The 18554-nt window shown below is 42.6% G+C and overlaps 1 protein-coding gene across 6 annotated transcripts in view; it reads right to left on the bottom strand.

Moving 5' to 3' along the window:
* The window catches only part of ARHGEF16 (Rho guanine nucleotide exchange factor 16), a 369976-nt gene that overhangs the window by 116437 nt on the left and 234985 nt on the right, over window positions 1-18554 (bottom strand). For all 6 annotated transcript variants that reach the window (XM_069239932.1, XM_069239933.1, XM_069239936.1 and 3 more), the window contains exons 5-6: window positions 11055-11111; window positions 9496-9656 (exon numbers count right to left, since the gene is read on the bottom strand). In XM_069239932.1, the coding sequence (XP_069096033.1) occupies window positions 9496-9656; window positions 11055-11111 (218 nt within the window). The remainder of the gene's footprint in view (window positions 1-9495; window positions 9657-11054; window positions 11112-18554) is intronic.

Here is an 18554-nt window from a genome sequence, read left to right as displayed (position 1 = left end):
TACCAAAAATAAGGTAATCATGAAGATAACGTTACAAAATTTGCCTAAGATGACATCGCACTTTCATGCCAATCAAACAGTTCCACTACCATCTTTCGTTCAAAAGCCAATGATGCAGACAGAGAGGGTCAGTTGATGCTATTTAACAAAACAAAACAGTACAGAAAGAGAAACCAACTATTTCTTTCATTCACACTTACCAAGATGGGAATGTCAGTCACAAAGGAAGCCATTGCAAGGTGGTGAGTATAGAACATCCAGACAAGCTACAAACTAGTCGAGGTGCCACTGAAAGAGAGACCAAGAGCACATTCCGATAGGAAAAAAAGGAACCACTCTAGCACTTTTAACCAATGTGTCCAGCAAATCCAGCAATATTTTTAAAGCGGCAATGTCATCATCCAAACACACACACACACACACACGAACATTATCACATAGACATTCAGGTCAACAAGGAAGAACAATTAGGGTAGAGGTCAGCCAATCTCCCAGGTGGGGGCGATACTGCTACATGATTAAAGCACAGCATGTGAGTCCAGAAAAGATTCCCACTGTAAAATGAAAGGATTATTTAGCTGTAGGAACAGTTTGCAGCTTGAAGTCCTTTTTGGATTTTTATCCACGCAGTTGAATCCCTTGTAGAGAAACAAGTTTTCAAACAGGGCATAAAAAGCATACAAGACTTGATATTTACTTAGCCTTAAAAAAACCAAGTCACCAAAAGAGAGAGAAAGAATCTGAAGATGGTAACCACACACTAGGTCTTACGAAGATGTGTCTAACATCATTGCAGTAGCAGGGTGCCCGCCTAATGGTCAAAGCCGATGAGAAAAAAAGATGTCTTTCCAAAACCAATGACTAGCTAACGCACAGCTCGTGGGAAACATTTTCAAGCTGCAAAATTACAGCCACAGATATGTAACTATTTTGTTTTCAGAAGTGATGCTGGCAAGCTTTTAAGGAGTGAGGTGTAAATACAGCCTGAGTTGTGCAGATAAGCGAGCAAAGAAGGTGTGCCTGATGTTCTTCAGACAGTTTCATGAAGGCACCACCTGAAAACATTTAAAAGAAGCATTTGTAATGCAATAGGTCTTGCATTTTCTCGAGTTAGAGCTATTGGCATTGTAAATTAATAACTGGACTTTTCTTGCCACATAAGTTGGTCAACCCTGCGTCACAATTTTGTCTTTTCCTGACATGTATTGGTGTTCACTGGCAGCTACTGACTTCAGAAGTCACAACCCCTTGAGGAGAGATGATGGAAAAAAAGGCTGCAAAAGTAGTTTATTTTTAGTTTAACAGAATGAAGTCTTGCAAGCGTTCTTGCCTCACATTTTAACAAAGTTCTAATGAGGTTAACAATAGCAGAGCAGACTGAAGATTTATGGCCCCAATAAAGGAGATGAACAATGCCCTGTATGCAATGTCCTGGGTGCTGGCAGGAAGGGGCCCTGGAGTAGAGAATCCAGATGCGAGGCCAAGCATGTTTCATATCATTGCTTCTATGTTTAGCTATATTATACCAGAAAGGGCATATTGTGGCTTTCGTGAGCAGTGAGCTAAACAACGGGGTGTTTTTTTTGTAAAATAAACTTATTTTAGGAGCCAGAGGTGAGGAAAGCATTGAAATAAAGCCAAAACAAATGTCAGCGACATGGGAGGAGGTGGGAGGAACAGAATGCTGCAACAAAACACAGGCAGCTACCAGCCTAAAACACCCATAGTGAAAAGGGAGCACCTAAGAAATGCCGAAGTAGGCTGTCACAGCAACAGATAAAGAAACCAAACTGGAATAATACAGTAGTTGGTCCCGGCTCTGAAACAGAAAAAGGAGGAAGGAAAAGGCAGAACTGACCACTCGCGAGCAAGAATTTTTAAAGGACACTGCAACAAACAAATGAAATCACTTTAAGCCATAAGAAGTATACAAGAAGTATACACCAGGTCAAACGCTTACACTCAACCTAAAAATGAACAAATAGAGCATTTTAAAATACAATTGTTACATAACAAATAGTTTTTTTTAAGGTGCACGCAGGAAAAATTACCATACTTTAATAATGTACCAACTAAACCTAGTTGCCTCTGGGGGGAGATTCTTCCCAAGAAAACTTTGAAAAAATCTATAGCTATATGTATTACAGGCAGTTCAAAAATGTGGTTATACTACGTCAAATAGACTGTAATTGTTTTTAAGGTAGCATCTTTATTCGCTTCTTTTCTCATTCTTCTGTCTTTCAAGCTGATTCTACGTCATGTGTTATGACTAAAATGGAGACTCTACCTCGAAGAGACCAGTTGTAAAAATCAGCCGATACAAATCTCACAAACAGCAATCACAAGATGTAGACTGAAGTGCTAGGCACTCCTTAAAATCTCATAGAAAAATAAAGATGTGTCCAGTTGCAAGGAGCTTATAGAATTTATAGAATTAGCATACTAGATGGTCCTTGGCTCTATGGCAGGCGCACTTTTGTCAAAATGTGTACGAATTTGGAGCCCTGTCATTAAACGTCAGAGATTTGGAATGTAGGGGCAGTAGTTCTATGAATGAGAACTTATGACCATTGTTTCAGATTCATCCCTCAAACAGAGCTTTGACACATACAAACACATCCCCAAAAGGGTAAACTGTGCATTTGTTACTAGCGGTGGGCCCCTCACACATGCTAATGTTTTATACTGTCAGTCTTAGAGCATGGGACTAAATAGTTATGGCTCCAACAAATAGTGTCACACGCCTATACTCTTTAGGCGATGAATAAATATTCTTGGGTGGGAACTCTCTCTCATAGCCTAGTGTGGGCCATTAATGGCAACAGCTGTAAAAAATGACTGCATCACCTTATAGTACATCATTCCTTTAATTTGGTTAGAACTCGAAAACACCTACTTATCATAGAATGAAAAGACAAGTCAGCAGTCCCCATGATGCTGGGTCTTGATGTTTAGGCGAGGATAGCGTGCTTGCATGTGCAGTAAATATTCGCTCAAGTAAAATGCTGTTTAGATAATAGGATTCTAACTTTTTAATTGTATATGAAAACTGTATTTTATGTCAAATGCAATTATGAAAATGTCACTTACCCAGTGTACATCTGTTCGTGGCATCAGTCGCAGTAGATTCGCATGTTCTGCAATAGCTCGCCATCTGGTGTTGGGCCGGAGTGTTACAAGTTGTTTTTCTTCGAAGAAGTCTTTCGAGTCACGGGACCGAGTGACTCCTCCTTTTGTCTCCATTGCGCATGGGCGTCGACTCCATCTTCGATTGTTTTTCCCCGCAGAGGGTGAGGTAGGAGTTGAATTGTAGTAATAGTGCCCATGCAATGGAGTGACTAAGTATGCACCTATTTAAGGTTGAGATGATACATATATAAATAATTGAAGGTAACTTCCAAACTGCTACAGGCTCCCGGGGAGGCGGGTGGGCACATGCGAATCTACTGCGACTGATGCCACGAACAGATGTACACTGGGTAAGTGACATTTTCAGTTCGATGGCATCTGTCGCTGTAGATACGCATGTTCTGCAATAGACTAGTAAGCAGTTATTTCCCCAAAAGCGGTGGATCAGCCTGTAGGAGTGGAAGTAGTCTGAAATAATGTCCTTAATACAGCTTGACCTACTGTGGCTTGTTGTGCGGATAACACGTCTACACAGTAGTGCTTGGTGAATGTGTGAGGCGTAGACCATGTGGCTGCCTTACATATTTCTTGCATTGGGATGTTTCCTAGAAAGGCCATGGTAGCACCTTTCTTTCTGGTTGAGTGTGCCCTTGGTGTAATGGGCAGCTGTCGTTTAGCTTTAAGGTAGCAGATTTGGATGCATTTAACTATCCATCTGGCTATACCTTGTTTTGAAATTGGGTTTCCTGCATGAGGTTTTTGAAATGCAATAAAGAGTTGTTTAGTCTTTCTGATGTTCTTTGTTCTGTCAATGTAATACATTAATGCTCTTTTGACATCTAATGTATGTAGTGCCCTTTCAGCTACGGTATCTGGCTGTGGAAAGAACACTGGAAGTTCCACTGTTTGATTTAGATGGAACGGTGAAATAACCTTTGGCAAAAATTTAGGATTGGTCCTTAGGACGACTTTATTTTTGTGTAGTTGTATAAAAGGTTCCTGTATAGTAAACGCCTGAATCTCGCTTACTCTTCTCAGGGAAGTAATGGCGATGAGAAATGCCACCTTCCAGGTTAGGAACTGTATGTCACAGGAGTGCATGGGTTCAAAAGGTGGACCCATAAGTCTAGTTAGGACAACATTTAGGTTCCATGAAGGAACAGGTAGTGTTCTTGGTGGTATAATTCTCCTAAGGCCCTCCATGAATGCTTTAATGACTGGTATTTTATATAGGGAAGTTGAATAGGTAGTCTGCAGGTATGCAGATATTGCTGCAAGGTGAATCTTAATGGAAGAGAAAGCTAGGTTAGATTTTTGTAAGTGAAGCAAGTAACCCACTACATGTTCTGGAGTTGTGTGTAATGGTTGTATTTGATTAATATGGCAGTAGCAAACAAACCTCTTCCATTTACTTGCATAGCAGTGCCTGGTGGATGGCCTTCTTGCTTGTTTTATGACTTCCATACATTCTTGGGTAAGTTGTAAGTGCCCGAATTCTAGGATTTCAGGAGCCAGATTGCTAGATTCAGCGATGCTGGATCTGGGTGTCTGATCTTTTGGTTGTGCTGTGTCAACAGATCTGGCCTGTTGGGCAATTTGATGCAGGGTACCACTGATAGGTCTAGCAGCGTTGTGTACCAGGGTTGCCTTGCCCAAGTTGGTGCTATCAATATGAGTTTGAGTTTGCTTTGACTGAGTTTGTTTACCAGGTAAGGAAGGAGAGGGAGAGGAGGAAAAGCGTAAGCAAATATCCCTGACCAGTTCATCCATAGGGCATTGCCTTGGGATTGTTTGTGTGGGTATCTGGATGCGAAGTTTTGGCATTTTGCGTTCTCCCTTGTCGCAAACAAGTCTATCTGAGGTGTTCCCCAGAGTTTGAAATAAGTGTTCAGTATTTGGGGGTGAATTTCCCATTCGTGGACCTGTTGGTGATCTCGAGAGAGATTGTCTGCGAGTTGATTTTGTATCCCTGGTATAAACTGTGCAATTAGGCGAATTTGGTTGTGAATTGCCCAATGCCAAATTTTTTGTGCTAGCAGGCTTAACTGCGTGGAGTGCGTCCCTCCCTGCTTGTTTAGATAATACATTGTTGTCATGTTGTCTGTTTTGACGAGAATGTATTTGTGAACTATTATTGGTTGGAAAGCTTTTAGTGCTTGAAAAACTGCTAGAAGTTCTAGGTGATTGATATGCAGTTTTGTTTGATGTACGTTCCATTGTCCTTGTATGCTGTGTTGATTGAGGTGTGCTCCCCACCCTGTCATGGAAGCATCTGTTGTTATTACGTATTGTGGCACTGGGTCTTGGAAAGGCCGCCCCTTGTTTAAATTTATGTTGTTCCACCACAGAAGCGAGAGGTAAGTTTGGCGGTCTATTAACACCAGATCTAGAAGGTGACCCTGTGCTTGAGACCACTGTGATGCTAGGCATTGTTGTAAGGGCCTCATGTGCAGTCTTGCGTTTGGGACAATGGCTATGCATGATGACATCATGCCTAGGAGTTGTAATACCATCTTTGCCTGTATCTTTTGTGTTGGATACATGCGTTGTATGATGGTGTTGAAATTTTGAATTCTTTGTGGACTCGGAGTGGCTACTCCTTTTGATGTGTCTATTATGGCTCCCAGGTATTGTTGTACCTTGCGTGGCAGAATTTTGGATTTTGTGAAATTGACGGTAAACCCTAGTTTGAAGAGGGTTTGTATGATATGATTTGTGTGATTTGAGCACTCTATTAACGAATGGGCTTTGATTAGCCAGTCGTCTAGATATGGGAACACATGTATTTGCTGCCTTCTTATGTGTGCTGCGACTACTGCTAGACATTTGGTAAAGACTCTTGGTGCGGTTGTTAATCCGAAAGGCAGTACCTTGAATTGGTAATGTATTCCTTTGAATACAAACCTTAGGTATTTCCTGTGCGATGGGTGTATTGGTATATGGAAATAAGCATCCTTGAGGTCTAAAGTTGCCATGTAGTCGTGCAGTTTTAGCAATGGCAATACTTCTTGTAGTGTGACCATGTGGAAGTGGTCTGATTTGATGAAAGTGTTCACTACTCTGAGGTCTAGGATTGGTCTCAGCGTTTTGTCCTTCTTTGGTATCAGAAAGTACAGTGAGTAAACTCCTGTGTTTATTTGTGTGTTTGGCACTAATTCGATTGCATTCTTTTGCAATAGTGCCTGCACTTCTATCTCCAGGAGATTGGAATGGTGTGTTGTTAAATTTTGTGCTTTTGGTGGTATGTTTGGAGGGAATTGTAGAAATTCTATGCAATAACCATGTTGGATAATTGCTAGAACCCAAGTGTCTGTAGTGATTTCCTCCCATGCTTTGTAATGATGACCTATTCTTCCCCCCACTGGTGTTGTGTGGAGGGGGTGAGTGACATGTGAGTCATTGTTTAGTAGTAGGGGTTTTGGGGCTTTGAAATCTCCCTCTATTTCTAGGGAATTGCCCTCCTCTATATTGTCCCCGAAAACCTCCTCTATACTGTCCCTGGTAAGTGGACGGTGTTGCTTGTGAGGTGCTGGCTTGTGTGCTTTGACCCCGAAACCCCCCTCGAAAGGGCGTTTTACGGAATGTGCTGTAATTCCCTCTGCTCTGCGGGGAGTAGAGTGCGCCCATGGCTTTGGCAGTGTCTGTATCTTTTTTGAGTTTCTCAATCGCTGTGTCCACTTCTGGACCGAACAGTTCTTTTTCATTAAAAGGCATATTGAGAACTGCTTGTTGAATCTCTGGTTTAAATCCAGACGTTCGGAGCCATGCATGCCTTCTGATAGTTACAGATGTATTAATTGTCCGTGCAGCTGTATCTGCAGCGTCCATGGAGGAACGGATCTGGTTGTTGGAGATGGTCTGTCCCTCCTCAACCACTTGTTTTGCCCTATTTTGGAAGTCTTTGGGCAGATGTTCAATGAGATGTTGCATCTCGTCCCAGTGGGCTCTGTCATAGCGCGCAAGTAGTGCCTGGGAGTTCGCGATGCGCCACTGGTTTGCAGCTTGTGCTGCGACTCTCTTACCAGCTGCATCGAACTTGCGGCTTTCTTTATCTGGGGGTGGTGCATCTCCAGATGTGTGAGAGTTGGCCCTTTTCCTAGCTGCTCCTACAACAACAGAGTCTGGTGGCAGCTGTGTTGTGATGAAAGCCGGGTCCGTAGGAGGCGGCTTATACTTTTTTTCCACCCTTGGTGTGATTGCCCTACTTTTGACCGGGTCCTTAAATATGTCTTTTGCGTGCCGGAGCATACCAGGGAGCATAGGCAGGCTTTGGTAGGAGCTGTGGGTGGAGGAGAGTGTGTTGAACAAGAAATCATCCTCGACCTGTTCTGAGTGGAGGCTTACGTTGTGAAATTGTGCTGCTCTAGCCACCACCTGAGAGTACGCGGTGCTGTCTTCTGGTGGAGATGGTTTTGTAGGGTATGCCTCTGGGCTGTTATCTGACACTGGGGCGTCGTATAGGTCCCATGCGTCCTGGTCTTGGTCACCCTGGCTCATGGTGGTGTGAGCTGGGGAGTGTGATGGCGTTTGTGCTGGTGAAACGTTAATCACGGGCGGAGGAGAGGGTGGTGGTGTAACTCTTTTCACCACTTTTGGTTGTGGTGCTTGTTCCGTCTGGAACTCCAACCTTCTCTTTCTCCTAATGGGGGGAAGGGTGCTTATTTTTCCTGTCCCCTGCTGAATGAAGATACGCTTTTGCGTATGGTCCACATCAGTTGCTTGTAGCTCTTCCTCAAACCTATGCTTTTGCATTTGGGAGGTTAGCGAGTGCTCTTCTGTATAAGAGCCCGAAGCTGGGTCGCTTGCAGTTTGTTTCGGCATCGAAACTTTGTGTGCGTGTTTTTTCGGCTCCGAGGTGACTTTTTTCCTTTTCGGGGCCGAAACCTCTCGGCGTCGATCTGTTTCGGTGCCGCTGTCTCGGCGTCGAGCCGTGTCGGCACCGGCATCTCGGTGTCGAGGCTTGTCTCCAGCACTTTCTCGGTCCCGAGAAGGCTGCGTGCCGGTGTCTCGACCGGAGTCGGACGATCTCGGCACTGTTTGGGCCTTTTTCGGTGCCGACGGTCGGTCACCGAATTTATGGGTTGAGCCATGGCCTGGTGGCAGTGGCGTCCCCTGGGCCTTGTAAATGTTTCTTTGTGTGGTTTTCGACGTCTTACTCACGGTTTGTGTATCGTCGAATCCTTCGGAGTCTGAGTCTTGGATCGAGAAGGTACCTTCCTCTTCCTGTTCCTCGAACTCCCGTCGGGCTGTCGGTGCGGACGCCATTTGAAGTCTTCTGGCTCGACGGTCTCGGAGTGTTTTTCGGGACCGGAACGCACGACAGGCCTCGCAGGTGTCTTCGCTGTGCTCAGGTGACAGGCACAGGTTGCAGACCAAGTGTTGGTCTGTGTAGGGGTATTTATTGTGGCATTTGGGGCAGAAACGGAACGGGGTCCGTTCCATCGGCGTTCCTCAGCACGCGGTCGGGCCGACCAGGCCCCGACGGAGGATCGAAAAACTACCCCGAAGGGCACCGGAGCTCTTCGATCTTCGATGCGGTGTTGAATCTAAGTACGCCGATCCCGAACGCAACAATACCGACGAAAATCTTCCGAAATTAACTATTTTTTCCGTTCCGAAACTCGGAGCGACAGGAACACGTCCGAACCCGATGGCGGAAAAAAAACAATCGAAGATGGAGTCGACGCCCATGCGCAATGGAGACAAAAGGAGGAGTCACTCGGTCCCGTGACTCGAAAGACTTCTTCGAAGAAAAACAACTTGTAACACTCCGGCCCAACACCAGATGGCGAGCTATTGCAGAACATGCGTATCTACAGCGACAGATGCCATCGAACATACAATTATGGTTTACTTAAGGCATGTCCGTCAAATCGCATTGTAAATTAATATGAAGCTATTTGTTTAACTAGGCAAAACGTATTGTAACTCATGTGTTGTGCATTAATGCTTGCAACTCTTTTTGGTGAACAGATCAGATGGCAAGGAATCATCTCAACCCACAGCTACTCATGGGTGCCCTATTACCATATGTCTGCAAACTGGAACTTGAAATGGGGAGCAAATAAGTAAGGAAGTTGGGTAGTTGAGAATTTTGGAAGGGTGTTAGAGAGCTAAAAATGCACCAAGAACATAGTTTTGGAGTAAAAGCCTTAACTGGTACCTCTCAATTTAATCAGTCTCCAGTGTTCTAGTTGTGCCTAATTTCCAGATACCCACCATCTCCAACAAAATCTCTTGAACTTATGATAAATTTAAACACCATTGTCTGAAAGTTGGTATGGCCATAGAAATCCCGAAAAGATAACATAATTGAGTTAGAACTAGGGTGTACACATGCTAATTTCAGTTTGAGATGTGCTTTACCTTTTGCTGATCTCCAAGATGTCCGCAATGTTAGAGAAGAGGTGATGGTGGTCGGTTGTGTTCATGGTGTCTTTGAGTTCCTCAGATTTTTGGAAGAAGCGCACCAAGATATCGAGGCTGTGCAGGTAAGAATACTCTGAGGTGATGATTTCAAAAATGGCCTTTAAAATAAGAGAAAGTTGTTGACTATGTTAGTGATGAAGGTTCATTTTAAAGGGGCACCCTAAAACGAGATCTATTGATGCATCCACCCTGTCTTTTCTGAAGGATCATTCTTCGGGCCTTTCAATGGGTAATACTTTAATAGGCTCCAGTCACAGATCGACTTCCTGTCCTCATTCAGTAGGTGATTTTACCTGTATCAGATATCCCAAAAGGAATGCTAAGAAGGATGTTGAATTTGACCACGATATATAACTTCACACACTGGGGTTGAAGTGCGGATTCTCCTGGCAGCCTGCGCGGACTTCTGGCATTCTGCAGTAGCTTGTTTAGAGCATTTCTCTTCAGATTATCTACCACAAAGGATGACCTAAAGCTAGGCCTCGTATGCATTTGTCCATTCAAGCCTTCAATAAAGCACATCCAATCCACATCCTCATCAAAAACCTATACCTAGCTAATAAGTTAAATGTCAAGCCACGTTTTGCACAAATCGTGTGGCAAACACAACCATCCCTGTATTCTGAATTTTAAATAGTCTTATTTCCTTAAGGAATGCACTGATTCTATGATACCAAAGAGACTAGGCCAGTGTTGCAGAGTGATTAACAACAGGCAAGAATTCGTGTTTTTTCAAGGCAAGTGTCTTCACTTGTGGGACAGTGTCACTGATTATGGACTAGGATGACAGACCATATCAGTTATACATTCGAGAGAACTTTTTCTATGTGATCCTATTCATTTGTATATTTTTCAAATGTAATCTGTATTTTAAACAGACATGAGGAAGCCTGCTAAGTGGCTGTGAACATTGGTACTGTGGTATTTAGGTAAGCAGAAAGTGTAGGGTCATGCTTTCACCATTCTCCGGAGAGTACAGTGCTAACACACTTTCCATAGGCACTTTCAACTCCACCATGCATTAAATGATTAAGGCATTGGATATTTAGCGTGTGTCCTGCTGTTGTCCCCAACCTGAGAATAGGAATAATGTTAACAAGCTACGGGGAAAAAAGAGAAATAAATCTAGGCACTCAAATATCAAAACAAAACCAGATGAGTCTGAGATCATTATTCATTAAGGTACCTTCTAAATTAAAAAAACATGGCATTAGATCGCTTAGTATGAAACCAATAAAGGACACACTCACATGAAGTCAAGGAAATTTCTGCAAAACTGTAATGGGGTAGTTGGACAATGCTACTAGTTTCAACAATTTTTATGAAATAGGTCAAACCTACCATAAGCATCTTCAAATTAAATCTACTGCTTTGGGCTGCTAAGTAAGCTTTAGTTTGATTATTGTCAAATTAGCTTTCCTCTGATTATTCTTCTATTCACAGGAAGAGCCAAATACACATGTTGAAACAGTTTTGAAAGATCATGCAATGGTTACCTCTTGCCTTTTGCGTTCCACTGGAGCAATAATGTCCAGAAGGCCAGACTCTTGCACCTGAATGGGTATATAGAAAAGATTTGTGTCACATGATAAGCAACAACCATTCTCAAGCACTCAATACCTAATCATACCTTCAGGACAAGTTTTTGAGCACCATATAAATGAATCGAAGAAGCCTCTCTAACCGAAATATTTTTTCACATGAATGTATCTAAATACTCACAAAACTTGGTGTTTTATATTTCAAGCACAAAAAAATAAAGCTGTCAAGTTGGATGGACATTAGACTAATACTGAACTTTGCATGAAAACATCTCAATCGCATGTGGATTCGTGAAACAGATAATTATATACTGCACTGCTCTATAGGTCAACATTCATATTTATTTAATGTATACTGATCCACATTTTCTGTCCACGCGTGACTAAGCAAAGTTTTTTCAAATATTGCACTTTCAGTCATCAAGAGAATGGAGGCCAGAATATCTGTTCCATTGAGACAGCAGAGCGTTCCTGTAATAGTGTGGGCGGAACCTGCAGAGTTTTCAGCAAAGTACAGAAAAACTCTGCGAGATTCCGCAGGGTACCGTGAGGGGCGGAATTTGGCACATCATACGGATTTTTTTTTTTTCTTTTTAGCATAGGGAGCTTCTTCCTTGTGTAAAATCAACGCCAACTGTAACACGCGACATGCTAGAAGGTGCTACTTCTTTCTGTCACTTGAATAGACTTTCGATTTTAGCAGCAGCTTTGTCAATGCCAACGGTCGTGACCTGCCACGACCGCCACTTTGAGAAATCTCATCGGGAGGTATTCTAGTGCCTGAAAATTGTGCTTGGGGTGCAAATTCTCACTCGCAGTCGCCAGTTTATGGTTGGTGAGTTGCACGCGAAAAAAAAAACTCCACCATGCGGCATCTGGTGGAGTTTTGCCCAAACTCCACTCTCTGGAGTGAGCAAAACTCCACAAACTCCACTGGTGGACAGGAATTTTTCACCAATCCCTATGCTGTAATACAAAATTAAATTTAAGCAATTTATTTTATGTTACAGTGGGTGCTTTGTGACAGGATGCACTAATCTAATCTCATCTGATGAGCTGAGCGCTAATGAGAAAGAATCTCGTGCTCGGCTGGTCGACTTTTCACATGGAATGTTTCACCTGAAATGACAAATTTGTTTGTGATTTTCTGGCTCGGCATGAATTACAGCTTGTCATTCTAAGTGATTGAAGACTGTGCTTTACTTGTGGGGGGATGCAGGACACCAGCCAAAAATTGGTGGATGTCTTGTCTGCCATATTAAGAGTGCACTGATGTCAGCAGCATTCTCAAATTAGCAGACAGGACATTCTGCCACATTTTTTGGCACAAGTTCTATTCCAACCAACTCTAAATAAGGTCCTTTGTCAGTATAGTCAGCCTTTTCATTTAGAAAACCGTGTACATCCGATGTGTTGAAACAGGAGATCTACAATGATGACTAACTAAGAAGGAAATATGTCTGCAGTCCAGAGCAGTGACTTTTAAAGTTTTTTATTCTCATTTTAGTTCTAATAGAAGTGGCACTGGAAGGAAATTATGGGCAACCAAATTAAACCGCAAAAATAGACAAATTATGCAGAATAACATGGCATATTTTTTGATACTATAAGTTCTTCATTTTGTAATTTTTAGACATGGTGATACTGTCTAAGCAAATATTTCATCCCATCAGTACCAGTTTAGCAAGCAAAAGCTGAAATAAGCAATTGAAAGATGACCAGTTAACCACTGTGGGAGAACAAGTCACCAGGGTTTTAGTAGCTTTTGATCCATTTGAGCTGGACAACAACTTTTTGTTAAAATCTGAATATTATACAGCAGATGATGGATGATGCATTAAATGCACCAAATCCATGACTATGTGAATAAAACTGTGGCCACAGAATCACTTAACTCCTGTGGTATTGGTTATGATGAAAGACAGACACAAGTGGAGCAGTGTACCGCAGAGTGCAGTAGAGTTCAGTGACGCAGAGACGCGGAGTGGAGCAGATTACAGTGGAGTGGAGTGGACTGGTGCAGAGGAGACTGGAGTATGCATGGTGGGGTAATGCACTGCCATTACAGACAACACATTTTCAATTGAAATGGCCATTACATGTGCACAGGCATAGGTTTTACTGATAAAAGTATGCAGCATATAAACAATACTCTGTGGAAATATCATCACCTAGCATCTTGATTTGTTTTGATCGTATTAAAATATTTGTTCGCACCACACTTCAGAATTACAAAAATGTGCTTCATTTGTCGTTTCCTAATTCTGATATATTCTGAAAGTACTGCATAGTTCAGTTACAGACATTTAAATTGTGTGGTGTGCTAGAAAAAAAAGTAATTTATTTCACAGAAAGCGTGTCACATAAATACTCTCATTTTGAAGCCAGAGAAAGAAAATAAAAAAACAAGCTCCTTCAGAAGACAAGTCTGACATTTTACCTTTGTCTTTGAATGAACAGGAAATGTGACAAGATAAGATGAAGATCTAAAGGTCTGTTTTCAGAAAGCAAGCACAGTGGAAAAATACAGTAAACAGGGAATACTCCACAAGTGGGATGAACTAAGGCTGGACAGCCTAAAACAAATAAAGCCATCAAATAGAAAGTAAGCACATGTGAGTTACAAACCATGAAGCCAATGGTAAGCAATGGGTAGCATGCATTCCTATGGAAGCTTTTTGAATGTCCCAAGACGTCTTCAGCAAACCAGATAGCTGCACTGCCTGGTAGGCTTCATACTAAAAAGGACTTTCCGCTCTGGGGGCCCTAATCACGCATTTAGAGCAGTTTTCCTGCACCTCTACATAGGTGAGAGTTGCTACTAAGTTCTTATGCAGCATCTAAACATTGAGCCACCATCCTGGGTTGATAACTGTCCCCATGGGTGTCAGTTATCAACCCATCCATGGCTTTAGCCGACAGTATTGTGGTAATCTACCCAAAGATGCCATTTGTGTACTTAGCAACTTCTGTTCAACAATGCCAAAGGTTGCTAATGTTTTCAGTACTCCATCTTATACCTGGAATTAAATATGGATATTTGGATTGTGTATTGTCCACTACACAGAGTATAAGTAATTGCAGACATGTATAGGCTAATCCCAGTACTCTCTGTACTGTACTCTCTGTACTGTGCCTCGGGAGCTATTGAGATACAACTGGGTAAAGGATGCAACAAACTTCAACAAGATGGTGGAGAACCATTTTTCTATGATTGTTGTTATCTTGTTGGTTCCCCGAAATCTGCCAGCAATTACCAGGCCCCACTGGATTTCCAATGCTCTTTTAAAGATGGGAGAAAAACTGGGGTTTTGGGAGGGTGGAACAATTGTTTCTTGCATTGCGGATTTAACAATTTGCTCAATATTACATGAAATACCCAGCAGGAATAGAACGATGGATGCAAACTTTGGTTTCAATTTATTTTTTAAATGACAATAACGCCTTGCTTAGTTGATACTACCACAGAGCACATCTCCAATTTCTCAACTACTCGCAGGTTTCCAACTTTTAGATAGTGAGTAGTCTAGAGCTGTGCCCGACAGCAGTTGGTATTGTCAGGCCTACTGCAAAATAACGTGACACACTGCCTCGACCAACAAGAATAAGACACATGTATCCCAAAGGGGACATGTGAGCAGATAAGTTTAATTCATGGTTTAGGCACATGCTGCTGAGATTGTTAACAAGGAAAATGGTGCTATCTCCATGTGTCTGGCTGACGTTTCACGCTTCTAAGGTAGTATTGGGTTGGGAGACTAACATCAGTTATTATTATTTCTAATATAAATAGAAATTGCCAGCCTGATTTACATGTATAATGTAATTATCAGATGTGAGTGGAGTATGTACCTGTACCTTCTAAAGAGTGTTCCTCCTTCAAGCACAAAATGTGTGTGCAAATGCAAAAGGCTGCATATACCCGTCCTTCTTTCACAAGGGCAGTAATAATAGAGCACAAAATAGAGCGCAGCTCAGAAGGTATAGCCCCAGCGGCTAGCAATGGCATAACGTGCATCTTGTTTTCTGCCTCAAAGCCTGAATGAAGAAACAACAGCTAACTTGCTCCAGCACAGAGTCTGGGAACTATAATCTTCCAAGCTCTGAAAAGATTAGCGGTTTGTTTAAATTACATGTTACCACCATGCAGGGTTGAAGTAATTAGCAACCACTTTCTTTAATGGACATCAGGCAATAGTGCCACTTTGATGCGGTCTCTATTCATAAAGTCTACATGTATCTGTAATACAACACTTTCTAAGCACTGACAAAAATCCCAATTAACAATGATACTATAGTTACTCTTTGATTGGCCTGATTTGCTATTATACATGAACAACTTTATAGTTTATTAAATCAAACACAGGAGAAAGGTTTGCACAGTGCACATACCAAAGTCATGCATTGTGAGGTCCTCCTACATACAATAATGAAGAAAAAGAAGGGAACGTGAAATAAAATAATTGCCTAGGATCACACAGTTTGGTAAAGTGGGGAAACTGGGATTAATGCCAGCTTTTCTGGTTTCACATTGTGCGATTCAGCCACTAGATCTATATGCTTAGCTGCCCCCTATCGGCATCATAAAGCCACACACCCTCCCCACCCAGAGCCCCCTCCTCCCTTTGATCGGCATGCTGCTAGCATCAGTGCGGCTCTCGTCGCACCACAGACCAAACTTTGTGGCCCCTGGGAAAATGTTAGCGAGTACCCATGATATAGTACATAGTGCTTACTTAGTACTTACAGGCGCACTGCCATGACGAGCTGTAAATAAGTGGAATTGTTATGCAACTCAATGTTTTGTGTTTTACATCACAAGGTAGGATGAAAATCGGAGTAGCTCTCCTGGCATTTAAAAAGCAGGTTGCACACTGTTAAGACGCACTTCTCATCCTTAGAAGTTGCTTTGTCAGATTTATTGCAGAACACATAGGTCTCCTCCAAGATGCCAGAGTAAACTGTCATTCTTGGAACACTCAGCGCCTTACAGTCTAGAACCAACATCATGCAAGTTTACATCATAACACATCCTCTCCTCTTCACTATGAATCACAAAACTCTTACATGTTAACAAACAACTAAACTCAACGACTTTCCAGAAAAGAAAAATACATTGATCCTAAATTCTACCCTATCTACTGTCTCACATTATCTTTCAAATAAGTTGGAGACTTTCTTTTACCCAATGTCAAACCTCCCAACTCATCAGCACTGTATGAAGGCACACCGGACTCGTTACTTTTAATCACATAACGAGGTGCGAGAATGTCTAACGCCCCATCCCCTTAAAAACGTTACCATTTTGTGTGAGGTCAATTGTGTGCTGTTGTCAGAAATAAGCAGAACAGGAACGCCTTCTTCTTCAAAAAAAAATCTCCAAAATTTCAATTGTGGTTCCTGTTGTAATATCTTTCATGAATTCAAGAATCAACCACTTGGAATGCACATCTACAATAACCACTGCACATTTCATGTTGCCTGGCAGCTCCACTGAGGACCCAATAAAATCCAGACAAAACTGTGTGCCAGAGTTTGCCAGGATCTTCTAGATGACCTTCTATGCTCTTACTAATTAGAAGCCTTTTCTCACTCTTTACACATTTAACACACTCTTTGATTTGATTATCCATTCATGGCCACCAGAATCCTTTTTTTTATCCTCCTAATTGTTAAGCCTTGACCCAAAGTCCTTCATGCGCCCAGTGAAACAACTTGAACCTCAACATTCCAGGTGGAATAAAGCGATCCCCCCTCATAATCACATTTTCACTGCTCACAGATAATTCATCAAGAACTCTCAAATAAGTCCTCACCAGTGTCATAAGTGTACTTTCTCTTACCCCACTGCACTATATCATCTTAACCACACTCTTCATTACCACATCACTTTACAGCTCTTTTCACTGTGCCTCAGAGAATGATCCTAAACCACAATGTACCACATCGTGTACAGACTCCACTTCCCCTTCATCCGCTGACTCCTTTACTCTTGGACCATCTGCTGTTTCCCAGTCCAATGACAATCTGTACAAAGTCTTCTTGAACATTTCTCCACCCCTGTAAAAACTCAACAGAGTAGATGTACTCTTGAAGTCTGGCTGCAAGTCTGGCCAGCCTAGCTGAACCCTTGCTTACCCACCTGAAGCTAAGATCCTAAGGAGTGGCTTATGATCAGTTCTTATGACAAAAGGTAACCCCTACAAATATATACGAAAATACTCAGCACCACACGCAGCCGCCAACACTTCCTGTTCAATCACAGAATATTTTTTTTCTGCGCTCGTCAAAGTGCAAGATGCAAACAATACAGTTTTCTCATTCTTTCTATGTAACTGAGAGAATACCATCCCTATACCGGAAGCACTAGCATCAACCGGGAGTACGGATTTTAAATTACTGTTGAAGACAGATAAAATTCCAGCTTCACATATTTCTCTCTTTATGTTCTCAAAGCACCATTGTTGCTCTTCTTCCCACATGAATTTATTAACTTTGCATAGTACCTTTTTAAATCTTCTGTTTTCTCTGCTATTTTTTTCAAGAAACTTGGCATAATACTCTACCAGTCCCAAGAATGATCTTAATTGATCCCTATCCCCTGGGACAGGTTCCTTGCTTATGGCATCTAACAGTGATTGCTTAGGTCTGATCGTCCCCTTTGAAATGGTGTAACCCAAATATTCAATTTGTTCTGTCAAGAATACACATTTCTCACGATTTAACGTCAACCCAAACTCCTCCAACTTTTTCAACACTATTCCTAGAACAGCATTGTGTTCCTCCGCCGTCTTCCTAATGACAAGAATGTCATCCTGAAAATAGATTATATTGTTTATTCCCTCCAAAATCTGCGTCATCACTCGTTAAAAGACACTTGCTGCTGACACTAACCCAAAACGCATACGCCTAAACTGGAACCTCCCTTCTGATGTTATGAAGGCTGTAAGTGACCTAGAGTCTGGACGAGGGGCCAAGCCGCCAGGTCGCAGGCACCGGAGACAGGTGTGGACCGGAACAGACCGGTCAGGGGCAGCAGCCAACAGTGGCCACCTTTTGAATTTCCCTCTCTCCCACGGGAGAAACCATTGGTTGCTCCCATCTGTGGAGGGGTCGCCCAGGGGTCCTCAGGGGCAGCAGGACAGGTTAAGTATCGGGCAAGGTTGCCCAGATTATTGCCTGGTCCCCTGACGATCGCTGATGCTGCCTTTGCCTGCTCAAGCACCGGAGTGCTTCCTTTTTCCTCACCTGCTCTTGAAATGTTAGAGGGTCGCCTCCCGGGGGCTTCTAATGCGGAGATAGGTGAAGGACCTTTTTTTCCTAATTTTTACCTGGAGGTGCTGCCCGTGGCCGTGTTAGAGCCCTCGTGGCGGCCGGTGCTGGAGCATAGGTGAGATGGGTGTGTGCTGGTGTGAGCGGGAGACGGAGGTGGCAGCTTCCTTGGGGGATGGCACG

Source organism: Pleurodeles waltl, chromosome 6 (assembly GCF_031143425.1).
Source record: "Pleurodeles waltl isolate 20211129_DDA chromosome 6, aPleWal1.hap1.20221129, whole genome shotgun sequence".
Lineage (NCBI taxonomy): Eukaryota > Metazoa > Chordata > Amphibia > Caudata > Salamandridae > Pleurodeles > Pleurodeles waltl.
The sequence above is the reverse complement of the archived record's forward strand: the minus strand, read 5'-3'. Positions and strand labels throughout refer to the sequence as shown.